Raw genomic sequence first — 20222 nt, forward strand, 5'->3', positions numbered from 1 at the left:
TTTCTTAGGTAGGTTTATTCCTAGATATTTTATTCTTTTTGATACAATGGTAAATGGGAGTGTTTCCCTAATTTCACTTTCAGATTTTTCATCATTAGTGTATACGAATGCAACAAATTTCTGTGCATTAATTTTGTATCCTGCTACTTTACCAAATTCATTGATTAGATCTAGTAGTTTTCTGGTAGCATCTTCAGGATTCTTTATGTGTAGCATTATGTCATCTACAAACAGTGACAGCTTTTTTTTTTTTTTTTTTGCGGTACGCGGGCCTCTCACTGCTGTGGCCTCTCCCGTTGCGGAGCACAGGCTCAGCGGCCATGGCTCACGGGCCCAGCCGCTCCGCGGCATGTGAGATCTTCCCGGACCGGGCCACGAACCCGTGTCCCCTGCATCGACAGGCGGACTCTCAACCACTGTGCCACCAGGGAAGCCAAACAGCTTTACTTCTTTACCAATTTGGATTCCTTTTCTTTCTTTTTCTTCTCTGATTGCTATGGCTAAAACTTACAAAACAATGTTGAATAATAGTGGTGAGAGTGGGCAAACTTATCTTGTTCCTGATCTTAGTGGAAATGGTTTCGGTTTTTCACCACTGAGGACAATGTTGGCTGTGGGTTTGTCATATATGGCCTTTATTATGTTGAGGAAAGTTCCCTCTATGCCTACTTTTTGGAGTGTTTTTATCATACGTCGGTGTTGAATTTTTTTGAAAGCTTTCTCTGCATCTATTGAGATGATCATATGGTTTTTCTCCTTCAATTTGTTAATATGGTGTATCACGTTGATTGATTTGCATATATTGAAGATGCTTGCATTCCTGGGGTAAACCCTACTTGATCATAGTGTATGATTCTTTTAATGTGCTGTTGGATTCTGTTTGCTACTATTTTGTTTAGGATTTTTGCATCTAGGTTCATCAATGATATTGGCCTGTGGTTTTCTTTTATTGTGACATCTTTGTCTGGTTTTGGTATCAGGGTGATTGTGGCCTTGTAGAATGAGTTTGGGAGTGTTCCTTCCTCTACAATTTTCCGGAAAAGTTTGAGAAGAATGAGTGTTAGCTCTTCTCTAAATGTTTGATAGACTTCACCTGTGAAGCCATCTGGTCCTGGACTTTTGTTTGTTGGAAGATTTCTAATCACAGTTTCAATTTCATTACTTGTGATTGGTCTGTTCATATTTTCTAATTCTTCCTGGTTCAGTCTTGGAAGGTCACACCTTTCTAAGAATTTGTCCATTTCTTCCAGGTTGTCCAATTTATTGGCATAGGGTTGCTTGTAGTAGTCTCTTAGGATGCTTTGTATTTCTGCAGTCTCCATTGTAACTTCTCCTTTTTCATTTCTGATTTTATTGATTTGAGTCCTCTCCCTCTTTTTCCTGATGAGTGTGGCTAAAGGTTTATCAATTATTTTTATCTTCTGAAAGAACTGGCTTTTAGTTTTATTGATCTTTGCTATTGTTTTTTGTTTCTATTTCATTTATTTCTGCTCTGATCTTTATGATTTCTTTCCTTCTACTAACTGGATTTTGTTTGTTCTTCATTCCCTTGTTCCTCTAGGTATAAGGTGAGTTAGTTTTCTTGATCTTTGCTATCGTTTCCTTCATTTCTTTTTCATTTATTTCTGATCTGATCTTTATGATTTCTTTCCTTCTGCTAAATTTGGGGGTTTTTTGTTCTTCTTTCTCTAATGGCTTTAGGTGTAAATTTAGGTTGTTTATTTGAGTTGTTTCTTGTTTCTTAAGATAGGATTGTATTGCTGTAAACTTCCCTCTTAGAACTGCTTTTGCTGCATCCCATAGGTTTTGGGTAATTGTGTTTTCATTGTCAGTTGTTTCTAGGTATTTTTTGATTTGCTCTTTGATTTCTTCAGTCATCTGTTGGTTATTTAAGCATATTGTTTAGCCTCCATGTTTCTGTATTTTTTACAGATTTCTTCCTGTAATTGATATCTAGTCTCATCGCATTTTGGTCAGAAAAGATACTTGATACGATTTCAATTTTCTTCAATTTACCAAGACTTGATTTGTGACCCAAGATATGATCTATCCTGGAGAATATTCCATGGGCACTTGAGAAGAATGTGTATTCTGTTATTTTTGATCAATGTCCTATAAATATCAATTAAGTCCATCTTGTTTAATGTATCATTTAAAGCTTGATAGTAGTCTTTGTTTTAAAGTCTATTTTGTGCGATATGGGAATTGCTACTCCAGCTTTCTTTTGATTTCCGTTTGCATGGAATATCTTTTTTCCATCCCCTCACTTTCAGTCTGTATGTGTCCCTAGGTCTGAAGTGGGTCTCTTGTAGACAGCATATATACAGGTCTTGTTTTTGTATCCATTCAGCCAGTCTGTGTCTTTTGGTTGGAGCATTTAATCCATTTACATTTAAGGTAATTATTGATATGTATGTTCCTATTACCATTTTCCTAATTGTTTTGGGTTTATTATTGTAGGTCTTTACCTTCTTTTGTGTTTCCTGCCTAGAGAAGTTCCTTTAGCATTTGTTGGAAAGCTGGTTTGGTGGTGCTGAATTCTCTTACTTTTGCTTGTCTGTAAGTGTTTTAATTTCTCTGTTGAATCTGAGTGAGATCCTTGCTGGGTAGAGTAATCTTGATTGTAGGTTTTTCTCCTTCATCACTTTAAATATGTCCTGCCCCTCCCTTCTGGCTGGCAGAGTTTCTGCTGAAAGATAAGCTGTTAACCTTATGGGGATTCCCTTATGTGTTACTTGTTGTTTTTCCCTTGCTGCATTTAATATTTGTTCTTTGTATTTAATTTTTGATAGTTTGATAAATATGTGTCTTCATGTGTCTCTCCTTGGATTTATCCTGTATGGGACTCTTTGTGCTTCCTGGACTTGACTAACTATTTCCTTTCCCATATTAGGGAAGTTTTCAACTGTAATCTCTTCAAATATTTTCTCAGTCCCTTTCTTTTTCTCTTCTTCTTCTGGGACCCCTATAATTCGAATGGTGGTGTGTTTAATGTTGTCCCAGAGGTCTCTGAGACTGTCCTCAATTCTTTTCATTCTTTTTTCTTTATTCTGTTCTGCAGTAGTTATTTCCACTGTTCTATCTTCCAGGTCACTTTTCCGTTCTTCTGCCTCAGTTATTTTGCTATTGATCCCTTCTCGAGAATTTTTAATTTCATTTATTGTGTTGTTCATCACTGTTTGTTTGCTCTTTAGTTCTTCTAGGTCCTTGCTAAAGGTTTCTTGTATATTCTCTATTATATTTCCAAGATTTTGGATCATCTTTGCTATCATTATTCTGAATTCGTTATCAGGTAGACTGCCTATTTCCTCTTCATTTGTTAGGTCTGGCGGGTTTTTGCCTTGTTCCTTCATCTGCTGTGTGTTTCTCTGTCTTCTCATTTTGCTTAACTTACTGTTTTTTGGATCTCCTTTTCACAGCCTGCAGGTTCGTAGTTTCCATTGTTTTTGGTGTCTGTCACCAGTGGCTAAGGTTGGTTCATTGGGTTGTGTAGGCTTCCTGATAGAGGGGACTAATGCCTGTGTTCTGGTGGATGAGGCTGGTTCTTGTCTTTCTGGTGAGCAAGTCCACATGTGGTAGTGTGTTTTGGGGTGTCTGTGGCCTTATTATGATTTTAGGCAGCCTCTGTACTAATGGATGGGGTTGTCTTCCTGTCTTGCTAGTTTTTTGGCATAAGGTGTCCTGCACTGTAGATTGCTGATCATTGAGTGGAGCTGTGTCTTGGCGTTCAGATGGAGATCTCTGGGAGATTTTTGCCATTTGGTATTATGTGGAGCTTGTAGGTCTCTTGTGTACCAGTGTCCTGAACTTGGCTCTTCCACTTCAGTGGCACAGCCCTGACACCTGGCTGGAGCACCAAGAGCCTGTCCTCCACATGGTTTTCATGCTACCTTAGTCTCGAAGCTCCTGCCCCTGCTCCTCAGGCTGGTCTCCTCACTTCTTTTGCACCAGTTTCTGTTCCAGGGTTTTGAGAGTCACTATTCAATATTGGGAAGTGATCTTTTATGAAAAAGGTTGTTAGGTTATTAACTCTTCACTTATGTCAAAGTCTTTGTCAGGAATTCTCTGTTCTTGAGAGTTAAGGGTTTAGTTCCTTATTCTCCTCTCTCTCTCTCTCTCTCTCTCTCTCTCTCTCAAAGCCCAGGGACAGTCTTTTTTGAAACACTGGAATTAGAACATTTCTTTGATGATCTTATATTCATTGGTCTGGAAGGGATGTAGAGACCAGTTTATTCCCAGTCCCTTGGTGGTGTGATTCAAAACGGTGAAGAAATATTGCTGCCTGCTCCTCCTTTTTTGTCACTTCCCAAAGAAGAAAATGTATATAATTATATGGACATGCCATTCAGTGCTGTGTGACCTTTGAAGGAAGAAGCTCTTCCTTATTGCTCCTCCAAAACCTCTTCCCTTAGCTTACACCCCATATCTCATGTTCTCATGCTCAGCACAGATGAGATCAAGTTATCTTCTGTGGTCTGTTCTAGGGAGTTCCCTGTACACCTGGAGATGCTGTGCCATCTTCACTGGGTTGTGGGAAACTCCATGCCAAATGTCAGTCTTTGTTGATTTTTGGATCAAGCATGAGCTAAATTGTTCATGAATTCCTGGGCTTAGTTGTCCAACTGCCACTGCACCTGAAGTGTCCTTTTTCCTTTAGGTGATTGCTGAGGAATTATCTGGCAATGATGACTACGTTGAGCTTGCCTTCAATGCACGGAAATTGGATGACAAGGTAAAGTGTTTGGTATCGGCTTTATTGAAGGTAGTAATAAAACTAGCACACAAAGCTTAATAAGATTCTCCCTCACAGCTATTTTTTCCCTTTCAACTCACATTATTAAACACATCAAAGATTTCAGAGAGGTCTGCAAAGTTAAGCTTCTCCCAAATTGAGAAGCAGTTAATGAGAAGTGGGAGGGACTATAATTAAAACAGGACCACTTTATTACACTAAGACTTCATTTCTTCCCAAATGCCACAGGTCATATGTGCATAAGTAAATGCAATTTAACCACAGTGCTAGGAACTTTTCAAAGGAAAAGAGGAGATGTGAAAGGGAAGAAAAGTAACATTTATTAAGCCTCTATATTTGCCTGGTTAAGAGCCTTTTAAGTATGATCACAGTTAGTCATTCTTATAGCACCCATGTAACAGGTATTATTAACCCTGTTTAGACCTTGGTGAAGAAACAGATTCAAAGATGAAGTAATTGTCTAAAGTCACTCCATGTGTTATCCAGATAGTCCAAGAAAGAGACAACAAGACAGGGTTAACAATGCAAGGATTTTATTAGAAGAAATGCTTGTGTAGGGAACATTGGGAGGAAATCTGGGAGAGGTGACAGACCACAATGTAAGTCTGAATATAAGTAAAGGAGAGCAGGAGAGAAGTGGCAGCTCCTGCAATGCAATGTAGTCTAAGGAAGGTTCCACAAGGCCATCAAGGAGTCCTAGAGCAAAAGTTAGCCAGCAAGAGAGTCCTGTGTCTCCCATGAGTGCCTTTATATCCCCTACACACACAGTACTGGTTGGGAGAAGCTCACAGTCAGCCTGGCCTCCGAGTGAGGGCAGGGCTGGATTTCAGAGCACAGCAGCTGGAGTCCATGGTAGGTTACACTCCCTGGAGTGGGAGGTCTGCAAAGCACATGCTCATGGCCACAATACCCTGCTAGTTGGTGGTGAAACTGAGGACTCAGTCCCATGTCAGTCTGACTCCCATCTGTACTCTTTCTGTTGTATCTCACGACTTCCACCCTATCACAGGCCGTATGAGTCTTGTATATACAGAAAAAGTTCTACAGTCTCCACCCCTTTAAAAAAAAGTTTCCTCTCCAACCTCACCATATATTTATTATTTTCCTCCAACCATATCCTTGAGTCAAAAAGCACATCATATCCATAAATGTATTCACAAAGGACTCCATTTTCCAAGCGTACAACTAAGGAAGAGGCGATACGGGGATGTGGGACTGCTTTTTCAAACAATTGCTTACAGGCATTAGGCTGGAAAAGGTAAAGCACTCAAGCAATTCCCCATAGCCTTAAGCAGCAGTTTATGTCCTGGCATAGTTCATTTTCACCTACAAAAAGTACTCAGTCCATTTATGCATTCATTAATTCACTCTCTTATTTGTTCATTTATCCACTCATTCATCATTCATTTACCAAACCTTTGTTGTATGCTTGTTATGCATCAGTTGGCAGGAAAAGGGCACACTTTGAACTTCTCTTACACCCACAACCTTGAATTCACCATCTAAGTGACACATCAATTTAAACAACAAGTGATATAATGATACTAGAGCCATAAGAGGATGATACACAATCAGAGAATCCTGAAAAGGGTAATCCATTCTGCCTGGGGACATTAGGAAAGACTTTGTTCTTAAGAAAGAATTATATTTGGATGTTTTTGTCCTGAGGGGATTGTGTGACACTTTCACAAACTGCTACCTTTTGACATTAGGTGAGCAAGGTGCTGGGAACTGTAAAGTGCATTGATGTCTGTGGGGTGTAAGCTCTTATCCCTCACTTCCTGTGATCATCGTGCTCTTTCTCTCCCGTCATCTTCAAGTTTCAGAATAACTCACCAGACTGCTTTGTAGCATCTTTCCTGGTGACAATTATAAGCCATTGGGTCAGTGTGTTGCAGTTTTAAACTACTCACTTAATGGCTTATAATGGCTTCTTTCCACTTAGTCATGTCCTCTAGCTGACTTATGTTATAATGCAAGGGGCCATGGGGGTTTGTTAGTGGGTCCATTGGCTCTAAGGTGTTTGAGCAGTTTCCCTTCATTCAAATGAGCACTTGCTTGCTCACAGAACTGAAAGAGCCCCATGCAGCACTTACCGTGGTTCTCGATGGCCGTTCCCACCCTCGGCTGTGCCGATTGCCCAGGGCCCTCAATTGCTCATTGCTGAGACCCCAATACCATGGAGCTGGAGACCCCAGGTCCTCCATAATATGGTGGTATCTTTCCCAGACTCAGTCACCAAGAGGGGAGTGGGCCCTGTTCAGACCAAAGCAGAGGCCATTGCTCCAGTGGACTGGGGGGTGAATGGTCTCAAGTGGAGAGAGGGCAAAGTTGTAGAGTTGAGGAGCAAGATGGTACCATGAAGATCATCTCACACAACCTCTTCAGGAAACAGAGGCTCAGCAATGCCGGATGACTTACACAAAGACATTGCTGCCCGGTTATCTATTGCTGCATCACAAACCACCTCAAAACCGGGCAACTTATACTAACAACTACTTTATTATATGTCATAATTTTGAGGTTAGAAATTCAGGCAGGTTTCAACTGGGCAATTCTTCAGTTATACTCAGCTGGTGGAGGAGCTTTACTCACATGCCTGGCACATGGGATGACTGGAAGGCTGGGATCCACCAGCTCAGTCAGCTAGACTGCCTTCATGGTGGTCTTAGGTTTGTCACACTTTCTACATTGTGGCTGGCTTTTCCCAAAGAGAACATCCCAAGAGAAGCAGGGAAAAGCTGTGTGGCCTTTTCTGACCTAGTCTTCAAAGTCATGCAAGTGAGTCATAAGGCAGCCCAGAGTCGAGGAGAGGAGAGCGACTCCATGCCTTGATGGGGGAGTCATAATATAGAAAAGAGTGTGGACAGTGGACATTGTAGTGGAAAATCAACCTGCCACAGTATTTTTGTGATAGAATCAGAATAATAGAGGACAATTATTTCATGTTACAGCTGGTAAGAGTGTTCCCAGTGGTTCTCAAGGAGGACCTCCTTCTAGCCTTTAGCACTAAATGAGGGTGTAGCTACCTGCATGTTAACAGTTAATCTTATATTAATTGAGAAAATAGACCATGACTAAAAGCCACTGAAATAAACAAATCTCTTAATTTAAAACATTTTGCCAACTAGTATCATGAGAGCAACTAATTTCTATATACATTTGAAAAATTGCAATATGGTAGAAAGCTCTGCCTAATACAATTGCCCTCTTTTAAGTATGAGAACATCGAGGTTCAGAGATGTGAAATGACTTACCAAAGGCCACACACACACACACACACACACACACACTCACAGATAATTAGTAACAGAGAGGGACTCAATCAGGTTGCCTAACTACAATCTAAATCTTCTTCAGGGCAGAGGGTTAATGAATACAAGTTGGATTGATCTTGGGCTGTGGAGAACTTGGTTATGTTCCCATGTATTTTAGGGAAGTGGGGAGCCAGAGAAGAGGAAGGTGAGTGTATGTATGCTACAAGGCAGCAGTCCTCAAGGTGTGCTCCCAGGTCCCAAGACCATTTCAGAGAATGCATGAGGTCAAAACCATTTTCATAGCAATACTGGGACATTATTTTCTTTCTTCACTCTCATTCTGTCACATGTGTACAGTGGTTTTCCAGAAGCTATATGATGCCTAGTATCACAACAGATTGAATGCAACAATAGATATGAGAATCCGGCTGCTTTCTATTGATTCAGTCATTAAATTGATCTACAAAGATGTAAAATAATATTCTCCTGACAATTTTATACATTTGGAAAATATAATTATTTTCCATTAAAATGTTATTTTTTATATGATGTCATAGGTTTATCTTTATTACTTTTAAAATGATATAACAAATGAATATTTTTAAAATTTCTGTTTTAATTTATAATATGGTAAAATATTGACAGATATAATCCACATAAACAAAAGGTCCTTGGTGTCCTCAATAATTTTTAAGAGTGTGAAAGTGTCCTGAAACCAAAAAGTTTGAGAACTGCTATTGTGGAGTATAATAGTACTTTTGCAAACCACAATGACAGATAATGTCCCTTTTTTGTCATTTTCTGTCATTTTAAACTCCCCTTTCCAATGCTGTCCAGGAAACCAGCAGCTATTTATTCAGGACGGAAATCCAGAGTCCTTGAAATCTGAGAAGTAGGCTTCATGAGAGCCGCATATAAAATAGACGAGGCTTGCAAGAAATAACTTATTTGTCTACTGTTAATGCAATTCACTTTGTGGAGAGATAGGCTTTTTAACTCCTAAATCACATTTATTACATTAGCAGCTGGTTGGTGATTAATCTAACAAGTAGAGATATGAATGTACTCCCTTTGGAACATTCAAGCTGACAAAGTGTTCTTTGTCCTCCCTTTCCTGAGAAAGTATTCATGACGGTGTGTTGGACCTGATTCTCACACTGGTGCTCCTCATATATGTAATCATGATCATTATAAGCTGTATTTTTTTTAAACCCCACATTTGTTTATTTATTTATTTTTGGCTGTGTTGGGTCTTCGTTTCTGTGCGAGGGCTTCCTCTAGTTGTGGAAAGCGGGGGCCACTCTTCAGCAGTGCACGGGCCTCTCACTATCGCGGCCTCTCCCGTTGCGGAGCACAGGCTCCAGACACGTAGGCTCAGTAGTTGTGGCTCACGGGCCTAGTTGCTCCGCGGCATGTGGGATCCTCCCAGACCAGGGCTCGAGCCCATGTCCCCTGAATTAGCAGGCAGATTCTCAACCACAGTGCCACCAGGGAAGCCCTAAGCTGTATTTTTTAATATTGTCATGATGCTAGTTCGATGGGGTGCTGTATAAGCAATTGAATCTGTCTCTGAAGGAGAGGTTGGAAAACATTTCCTATAAAGGTCAGATGGTGAATAGTTTAGACTTGCAGGTTGTATGGTCTCTGTCCCAACAATGCATCTTTGCCTTTGCAGCATGGAAACAGCCATAGACAATATGTAAATGAATGAGCATGGCAGTGTTCCAATAAAACTTTATTCACAAAAACAGGCAGTGGGGGACTTCCCTGTTGGTGCAGTGGTTAAGAATCTGCCTGCTAATGCAGGGGACACGGGTTCAAGCCCTGGTCCAGGAAGATCCCACATGCCACAGAGCAACTAAGCCTGTGCACTACAACTACCGAGCCTGCGTTCTAGAGCCTGCAAGCCACAACTACTGAGCCCACACACCGCAACTACTGAACTCTGCGTGCTCTAGAGCCCATGCTTTGCAACAAGAGAAGCCACCACAATTAGAAGCCCATGCACCGCAATAAAGAGTAACCCCCACTCCCTGCAACTAGAGAAAGCCCACATGCAGCAAAAAAGACCCAACACAGCCAAAAAGTAAATAAATAAATTTTTAAAAAAGAAAAAAGCTTAAAAAACCCAAACGAACAGGCAGTGGGCTGAATTTGGGCCACCTACCATACTTTGCTGACCCTGTTCTATAGCAACATTAACTCTCTCATGCTGTGCTGTGATTTTACTATGTTCAAGTATGCCTACCTGAAAACTAATCCAGCCTGCATTAATGAAAGCAAATTATCATTCATGAGCATCTACAATGTACCAGGTGTCAGGTGTCTAACTACATTACCCCCAAAACTCAACATATTCTTAAAAATGGGTCTTATTATTTCCAGTCTACAGATGATGCATAGTGAGGTCAAAAAATTTGCCCAAAGTCACAAGGCGAGGAAGCTATAGAGTCTGGATATGACCCCATATCATTCAAACAATCTTTTCTAGTTCCAATATTCTGTTTTCATGATCACTGTCATGGCTATGCACTGCTTCCTTTTCTCTTTCAAACCTCAGCTGATTGCTTACTGACCTCTCACTTGACTAAATTTCTTTCATATTGGACTAAAAGAGCAGGGACATAGCCTCCAAGTTATTAAAACATTTTACCATAGCAAAACTTCAGTGAAATGCCTTTTATTTTAATTTTTATTGTACTGAATAAAATTAATTTTATTATTAATTTTCATTGTACTGAACTGTCCCAAAGGCCATCTTAATGCTGATGGTCAAGCAAAGGAAGCTGAAAATTCCAGATTGTGGTCAAGTAACCATAAAATTACAAACAGATTTGTTGTTTTTAACTATGAATCTCTGAGTGTACATTTAGATGTATTTGAGCTGCTTATGAGTTGTTTTATTTTCAGAAATCAGATGCCTTTTTAATATTAATCATGCCTGAGGCGTCCCTGGTGGCACAGTGGTTAAGAATCCACTTGCCAATGCAGGAGACACAGGTTCAAGCCCTGGTCCAGGAGGATCCCACATGCCGTGGACCAAATAAGCCCATGTGCCACAACACCTGAGCCTGCGCTCTAGAGCCCACAAGCCATAACTACTGAGCCCACATGCCACAACTACTGAAACCCACGTGCCTAGAACCTGTGCTCCACAACAAGAGAAGACACCACAATGAGAAGCCTGTGCACCACAACGAAGAGTAGCCCCTGCTTGCTGCAACCAGAGAAAGTCCACGCGCAGCAACGAAGACCCAACGCAGCCAAAAATAAATAAATAAATTAATTAATTTTTTTAAAAAAGAGCTCTTCCTAACATTTAAAAAAAAATAGTGGGCTTCCCTGGTGGTGCAGTGGTTGAGAGTCCACCTGCCGATGCAGGGGACATGGGTTCGTGCCCTGGTCTGGGAGGATCCCATATGCTGCAGAGTGGCTGAGCCCATGAGCCATGGCCGCTGGGCCTGTGCGTCCAGAGCCTGCAGTCCGCAACGGGAGAGGCCACAATGGTGAGAGGCCCACGTACCGCAAAAAAAAAAAAAAAAAAAATAGTAATCATCCCTGATATTTGTATAGTGCTTTACTAAGTGTCCTCAAGCATTCTCTCTTTTATTGGTAATAATTAATAGCAGTAGTGCTTTCTGAGTGATGACCGTGTGCCAGGCACTGGACTCAACACTTAGGTGCATCAGCAACTATAATCCTTCTGCATTGCTATGAGGAAAAGGTAATACCCTCTGCATTTATGGACAAAGAAACTGAGACGTGGAAAAATTAAATATCCTGTCCCAGATCACCCAGACTGTATATGGTGGAATCAGGATTTGAAAGCCAGTGTGCTACATGTTAGATTTTTTATTTACTTGAAGATTAAGATTATATCCTGATCTTCCTTTTCTTCATTTATAGTACTGTTACCAAGTCCAAGCTCACTCTGCTCGCCACACAACAGACCAATAAATCGGGAGATGAGATGTTGAGGCAAGGAATAGTGACTTTATTTGGAAAGCTGGAAGACCGAGAAGATGGCAGACTAGTGTCCCCAAAACCATCTTACCGAGGTCTGGATGCCAGTTTATTTTATAGAACAGAGAGGGGGAGGAGGTGAGGAAGTAAAGTAAAAAGGCCGTTAGTTTTGCCTGGCTTGGCCAGCATCAGGGAGGGTATGTGAGAATTTCTTCCTTTCTACAGCCATTCATAGGTGGGCAGGGTCAGATTGTCTCCCTGTGAGCTGAACAAAGGCCCTTTAGTTTAACATTCAGGCAGAGGGGAAGGGTTCCCTGGGGCAGACCATTATGTATGATTATAGTAACAAAAGCAATGAAAATCAAAGGTTAAAGTCAAAGAAACAGATCCAACATGGAGTCAGATTTTGCTCTTCCCTGTTCCAGTACATCCTCCTGACAACAACTCCATGCCAATCCTAAATAGTATCTTAAAAGCATGTGAAATAAAGCAGAAAAAACATTGCAATATACTTCCAAGAGAAAAAAATAGGGTACCAAAGTGTATATAGTGTACGATTACAAACATTTTTTAAAAGAAAGAAAGAAAATTATGTCTAGATTCTAGAAAAAAATTTATCAAAATGTTACTGGGCTTCCCTGGTGGCACAGTGGTTGAGAGTCCGCCTGCTGATGCAGGGGGCGTGGGTTCGTGCCCCGGTCCGGGAGGATCCCACGTGCCGCGGAGCGGCTGGGCCCATGAGCCATGGCCGCTGAGCCCGCGCGTCCGGAGCCTGTGCTCCGCAACGGGAGAGGCCACAACAGTGAGAGGCCCGCGTACCACAAAAAAAAAAAAAAAAAAAAAAGAAAAAATGTTACTGATAGTTGTGGTATTATGGGTGGGATTATGGGCTATTTTTTCCTTCTTTCTATATTTTCTATTTTTTGAAAAAATGATAGCAAACATTTAAAATTATCAATAAAAGGAAAAAGAAAAAGAACTGATAGCGTTCCTCCAGTGTGTTGAGCAATTCTTAAGTACAATTGACATATACATTCCCTGAGGGATCAACAATCTATCTCAGGGGTCAATGCCTGTGGATCCTGGAGAAGGGCCCCAAGGGCATGCAAAACAAGCTAAAGTGCCCACACTAGGAATTGAGGAGGGAGGCTCTGGTTCTTTAACATGAGTGTTGAAACAGAAATAAGTTCGAGGGGCAAATGTCTTGAGCAGATACGTATGTTAGTGCAAGTATGTGTGCCTGATGCACAGTGAGGCCAAACAAACTGAAACATCAGAGTTTGGAGCAGAGAAAGATTTATTGCAGTGTCATGCAAGGAGATGGGTGGCTTATGCTCTAAAATTCAGCAAAGCTTTTTTTTTTTTGGCCACACCACTTGGCTTTCAGGATCTTAGTTCCCTGACCAGGGATTGAACCTGCACCCTCTCCAGTGAAAGGCAGTGAAAGTTCAGAAACCTAACCACTGCACCATCAGGGAATTCCCTCGGCAAAGCATTTTTTAAATGCCTGGGGAGGGAAGGGGTCGCAGGGTATGTAATCAGCTCATGCACAATTCTCTGACTGGCTGATGGAGAGGTAACAGGGTGGTGTCACAGGGGTTTTACATTATGAGTCCTGAGGCTCCAGGAGGCTCCAGGTCATCAAGTAGTTAACATCTTCCATTTAGTGGGAGGTTTTCACATCTGTAAAACAACTCAGGAAATGTGCATCAAATACTGTTATCTGGGTACTTCAGAGAGAAGCTAAAGCAGAGGATATGGGGGAAGTGCCTGTCCCGGGAAGGCCCCATAAAGTCCCGCTCAGTTACACATAGTGGTAACAATCAGATAGAAGTGTGTCTGGAGGAAAGCAGGGGCCATTTTTGTGAAGAGACAAGTTTTGCAGGGCAGACTAACTGATGAACTCTGTGTTGTCAATCAGGCACCTTCAGAAATAGGGTAGAGGGTATTTTCCAGACTCTGGGTGTTTGATCATGGTTGGGTAGGGAGGACAGCCAAACGGAAGACAGATATCCCCATCTCCCTCCTCCTTCAAAGGTAGTCTACAAAGTTTTCACTACAGAGCCAACCATGTTATTTTTTCCTGGTCAAAATCCTTCAGTGGCTCCCCACCTCCTCTCAGGTAAGTGCAAACACCAGGTGCACGTTTAAGGCCCTTCACCTTATGGAGGCACCTCCACCAGTACTGCCTCAGATTCCTCCCCTACACCTCCTGAGGCTGCAGGGTAATTCAGCTACTTGGTGTGTCCTTTCTATGTTTATTCTTTTACACCTTCACTCACTCCATTCCCTCCCTAGAAACATCCTCCTCACAACCATATTTTGCAGTCAAAATCCATTGACTTTCCCTCTTCTCTGTTATTCATTCATTAATACTTAGCCCTTTGTTATGTTTATGTGTGTACTTAGCACAAAACTAGATGGCCCTTTGGAGGGATGAGAAAAGATTTTATTCTTCCTTGTATCTTAATATCAAGCACAAGAGCTCTATGATCAGTATATCCCCTGAGAGTACTTTGTCGAGCTAAAGACTAGGATGGCTGTAGGCTTTATTCTGCTTTGCTGCTGTCTAGATTTCTGGGGCAGGGAATTACCTAGTGAAATACATAGTAAGAATGTGATAACCAAAGCTGTTTCTCAGATAGCCTCCTATTCTGTACCTGGTTTTCTTGTCACTCACTCATTCATTTATGTATTCATTCATACATTCAGTAAACACTGTGTGTCACTAAAAGCTAGATGCTATGGAAGATGCTATGGTAGAAATTTAAAGGAAAATAAGACATAATTCCTCCTTTCTGAGAGTTTATAATCTATCAGTGTAAGAAGCCAAGTTTGAAAGAAGGATATGGACAGGTCTGCTTCCAGTATTAAAGTGCCTGTTTGTTTTACATTACTCTACCACTGAAAACAACTATAAACAATGGAAAAGGTACAAGAGACATCTGTTTGAGGGTCTTAAGGCAGTCAAGATTCAGGGTCAGAGAAGTTGGAGAGAAGAGAAATCCATTGAGGTGATTCAGACATTCTATGCAGATTTTCCACTCAAGGCAATTCCATAAAGCTGATTCATAAAACCCAGGGATAGAGAAGCTGGGAAGCCTAGCAGAAAATAGCTACTAAGAAACAGAGAAACTGAGCAGTGCTTTTAATAGTCTCATGGGGTTGGGGAAGTAAAACTGGAGTTCAGGACTTCAGGGAGAGCTTGGGTTATTTGTAGAGGCTTCAGAGAAGGGAAGCAGCCCAACCGTTGGAGTGACTTATCCCCTCAAGGCATTCACTAATTAGCAAATAGCAGCATAGAGAGAAACTGAACCAGTAACTATAGAAACAAGAGATTATGGAAGTAAACAGAGTCTTTCAGAGTCTCACAAGCAGAAATGAGCCTTAAGGGCTTGTCAAGAAGGAACAGCCCTCATAAACAGTGAGTTTTTGAGTGGGAGCCCTTTAAGGATTATACCCAAGGAATAAAGGAATCAGAAATAGGTTGGGCCTTTAAAGACTTCTGAAGAAACCAGGCTCTAAAGAGCTCAATCCTAATTGGGTTCAGGTGACTGCCCCCATTCTAATTTCTTGCCAGAGCTGAAGACTCATCTATAGCCTTTATAATTTTTTTTTACACAGTGTCTAGTAGTTAATAAAAAATTAACAAGCATAACAAGAGGCAGAATGGAGAAACAGATAATAAAAACAGACCCACAGTGATCCAGATACTGTAGTCATCAGACATAGGCTTTACAATAACTAGAATTAACATGTTTAAGACAGCAGATACACTGCTTCTTAGAGAACCAGCATTTGGGTGGATCTTTGAAGACTACTTGGGATTTCAGTCAACCAATCCTTACTTCTCAAAGGACTCGGGCTTAAGATACAGCTCATTCTAGCCAAAGGTGGGTCTCAGGGATGAAGAATAAAGCAAGGAAGGGTCAAATTCAGGGGTACTTTATCCAGGGCTATATCAAATGTGTTTGTGCAAGGGGTAGGGAAACAACTCATTTCTGCTTATCTATTGTAGGATTTCTTCAGTAAGTCTGACCCATTTCTGGAAATTTTTCGAATGAATGATGATGCAACTCAGCAGCTTGTGCACCGAACTGAGGTGAGAAGAGCCGTCTTCAGCTGTGCCATCTCGTCTCTTTAAGATGAAACACTGACCTGTTTTGAGAAACCCCTTCCCTTTCTTAATGTCTGTAGCTATCCCCCAAGACCTGAAGTCTCCCCAGTCCTTAAGAGGGCTCTTTATTCTCAATGTGGGTGTTATAAGAGGAGACACGTTCTCACCCAGATTTTCCATTATTGACCTTTAATGCAGAAAGCCAGCAACTTATTAATTATAAAAAGATGAATACTAGCTAATATTTAATAAACATGACTAGGTACCAAGCATTTGACTGAGTGATCTCATATGCATCATTTTATTTACTTCTCACAACTATGCATTGACATGATTATTATTACCCCATTTTACAGTTGAAGAAACTGAACTTTGAGGAGGTCAAGTCACCTTCCCAGTGAGCAAGGGGTAGAGCTGAGGTTTGAATTGAGTTTGACCCTGAGCTTTGCTGCGATTTGAGAAGCCAATCTGCCTCTCCAGGGAAAGTCCATACACAGGACTGATGTCAGATCTGTCGTACGAACGGCTGTCCTGTATCAGCAGGCACTTGGTCTGGCTGCATCTCCCTCTCACCCTCCTACCTTCTCTCCACGTGACTCCAAACCTTATCCTTCACTATCCCACCCCCCACTACCCACCACCACACACCCACTTAACAACCAACCCTAGTCTCCACTTTTTATTTTATTTTATATACAAGCCAGTTCAAGAGAGACTGTGGGGGGGTGAGAAGTGCATTGATAAGGAGGAATGGCTTGGAACTGAGAGAAAAATGTGCTTCCAGTGTGGGGTAAAGGAAGAAGGAACTCTCATGACTCTCTCAGGATGATAGTGGGGTGCTGTGTTCCCATACCCCACACTAGAAATCCATTTCTTTTTTCCTGAAGTAGCAGAGTTGCAGGTAGCATTAGGGGAACTTTTCATGTCATATTTAAAGTAAACAAGAATCGAATAGTCTTGGATGGTCTAGTTCTGTGGATGTCATCTGGTACATGGTTAGCATTTAATAAAGTATGTCTACTAAAAGAATGAATACATGAATGGAGTTGAATATTGATAGTATGTCCACTCCCTGTGATAGTATAATGTGATATTTTGGACAGTCACAAACTATTCCCTGGGGAATAGTTTCAAATGCAACTGGGATGGTTTCCCTGAGTGGCACCCCATCACCATCACCAAATAGAACTTTTTCCCATATAAAGATTCCTTTGGTGGAACAAAGTTCTTTCAGGAGAAGTAACTAAATGTTGGGGAGAATCAGAAGTGGTACCCGTTCATGCCTTTGCTCCAGCCAGTGCATGGGGACTTGAATGTGCAGGGAGAAAGAAGAGGGGTGGCATATTGTTAGACTTCTTCTTCACTCCTGACGGCATCCCTCCCTCTTCTTGGTAAATTCCCCTCTTCCCCACCGCTAACTCTTCCCCATACCCCATTGCGAGGGGCTCCTGGAATCTCATAATTGTGATTGTAAAGTTTTCCAATGAGTCAATCAACATAACATTGATTTTTCCTCTTTCTTACTCAATAGATACAAAATAAATACCAGGCAATATCGTTCTCTCTGGGTAAGCACGTGTGTGTGTGCATACACACACACACACACACACACACAGATTTTAATTTCAGAGGAAATTTCTAGTTGAAATTTTGATCTGCTATTGAGTTTTATGAAGCTGTTGTAATGAAACATCTTCACTTTTTAGTATTTCTATACAAAGGTGAGAAATTTAAATTAACCAAAACAATTGTATCTAACTTTTCTTCTCACTATCACTTTGCTCATTCAGGGAATGAGAGCAAAAAGCAGTCACACAGGAACATTATTTTTCTACTTTTTAATGCATTAAAGGAAATTTAATAATGAGCCTACAGTATAATCAATAATTCATCATTATATCTAGGAATTCAGGAGAAGAGGGAATCACTTATAAAATAATTATGTAGATAGAGAATTATTTTTTTTACAATTCTAAGGCTCTGCTAACTAAAAACTTCATAGGAAGAAAAGTCAATATGACAGAACTCCATTTAACTTTGTATGTCCCCTAGAGCAGTGGTTCTCAAATATCATGCATCAGAATCACCTAGCGGCCCACCTCGAGAGTTTCTGTCAGTAGGTCTCGGTGGAATCTAGACATTTGCATTTTTAACAAGTTCCTGCTGGTCCAGGAACCACACTTTGGGAACCCCTGCTCTAGAGTACACAGTACAATCTTAGGCACAGAGCAAATACTCATACGCTAAACCAAATTGAATTACTGAATCATCTGATGGCAGAATAAGACTTGACTCGAATAGACTCTCAGGCAGGATTTAGCCAAGTTCATGATTAGTAAACTGCTTTTAAAAGGGTTTCACGATATTGCAGTCTTAGTTTGTGATCCTGAAGTTCTGAAGATCTGCCCTGTTATGCCTCCCGAGCATACCTAGTATAAATGTATTCCTGGGATTTTTCTTCTAGAAACTTTTCTTCTGACTTGCAATCTGATCTAACCAAGGTCACAGGGCACCAAAGACCGCTCAGTTCTTCAGCAGCAGAATTGTCCTGCCACACACACACCCCCCCACACATACCAATAGGCTTTACGTATGCTGACCTCAGTAGAAGAGAATTTATGCTGTAGGACTGACAGTCCTACAGAATTGGGGATCCTTTATCAGAGGCAGAGGCAGCCCATCTCCTTAATCCCAACCTCTTTTGATATAGAAGGGGTCATCTCCAGCATCCACATACTGGACAATATTATTGTCATTATTCATGAACTAACAGCCAGGCCAGTGACCACAAGAGTTCTGCCCATAACGATCCATCTAGTGGGCACCCTTGAAAGGTTTACTACTCCAAGTTTTCATTAAGGCACTTGTTCCAGACAATTACCCTTTTCATAAGCACCTCAGTGTTTCTCAAGCAGTTTTTACGTTGAAATGTGAAAATGTCAAGCACTTCCTCTCCCACCCACCACTCCTCTCTTTTTTTCCTCAGGTTGTGATGAATAACTTAAGCCCAGCCTGGAAATCATTCAAAGTATCAGTAAATTCTCTATGCAGTGGAGATCCCGACCGCCGGCTGAAGGTCAGAAATCTGTCTATGTCTGAGAAATGTAATTTTACATATTTACCCCTCCTCTTTCTCTTCAAGTGAATGTTGGCAAACCCAAAATTTTCTGTATCATTTACCCAAATCTCTTACAATCTTTATGGAAGAAACAAGGGCTCTCCTTTCTGCTGGAGCCATTGAGGATCCTGAGATAACATGAGATAAATCTCAATCATGTTACATTAAGTGGCAAATCCCATGGTCTCTAGGAGAGAAACTGTGACAATAAGTTCAGGGTATATTTGGGAGTTATTAAAAACACAAATACTGTTGTTATCAGTTATCTACCACTACATGACAGACTACTCCAAAATTTAATACTTAAAACAATAGCCATTTATTTAGCTTATGATTCTGTACATTGTCAATTTGAGTTCATCTAGGAGGCTCTTTTCTTCATCTTGCATGGACTTCCTCATGTATTTGCAGTCAGCTGTACCTGAGCAGGACGCCTCTGCTTCTGGGGTTTGTCTGGCTGTCATCTGGAATGATCAGGGTGGCGGGGCCATTTGTCTCTCATTGATCAGCAGGCTAGCTTGATTTACACACTCAGCAATCTTAGGGTCCAAAAGAGCCAGGACAAAACATGCACATCTCAAGGCCCAGTCTCAGACTCACATGAGGTCACTTCCTCTGAGTTCTATTGGCCAGTCACACAGCCATCCCAGATTCAGGGATGAGGAAATAGGACATGGACTCTACCTCTTGGTGGGAGGAGCTGCAGAGTATGGTGGCCACTTTTTTCAGTCTACCACACATGCTTTTTGAGTATCATGGGAATGTAGAAGTTGGAAGAAAAGACTCATTATAAGAGTCAGGATGACCAAAGGAGGACAATAGGCTAAGTGCCCGAAGCAGACTCCCAGAGTCATTCCTTATGGTCCCTGGTCTGGCCCTATCTCTACCTTGGAAGTCCAGAAGCTCCATGTTGTCAGTGTCGCAGAGGTGACTCTACCAACTCAGGACGACTGAGTAAATTCAATAGGGGCCAGAGCTATAAATCAAAAGGCCGACAGGTTCATGTTCAGTGAG

General features: G+C 41.3%; 1 protein-coding gene across 2 annotated transcripts in view; it reads left to right on the forward strand.

Moving 5' to 3' along the window:
- CPNE4 (copine 4) overlaps positions 1-20222 on the forward strand; it is a 613382-nt gene that overhangs the window by 442732 nt on the left and 150428 nt on the right. For both annotated transcript variants that reach the window (XM_024115179.3, XM_055089937.1), the window contains exons 5-7: positions 4658-4732; positions 15992-16075; positions 19077-19166. In XM_024115179.3, the coding sequence (XP_023970947.1) occupies positions 4658-4732; positions 15992-16075; positions 19077-19166 (249 nt within the window). The remainder of the gene's footprint in view (positions 1-4657; positions 4733-15991; positions 16076-19076; positions 19167-20222) is intronic.

The sequence above is a fragment of the Physeter macrocephalus genome, chromosome 1 (genome assembly GCF_002837175.3).
Source record: "Physeter macrocephalus isolate SW-GA chromosome 1, ASM283717v5, whole genome shotgun sequence".
Taxonomy (NCBI): Eukaryota; Metazoa; Chordata; class Mammalia; order Artiodactyla; family Physeteridae; genus Physeter; species Physeter macrocephalus.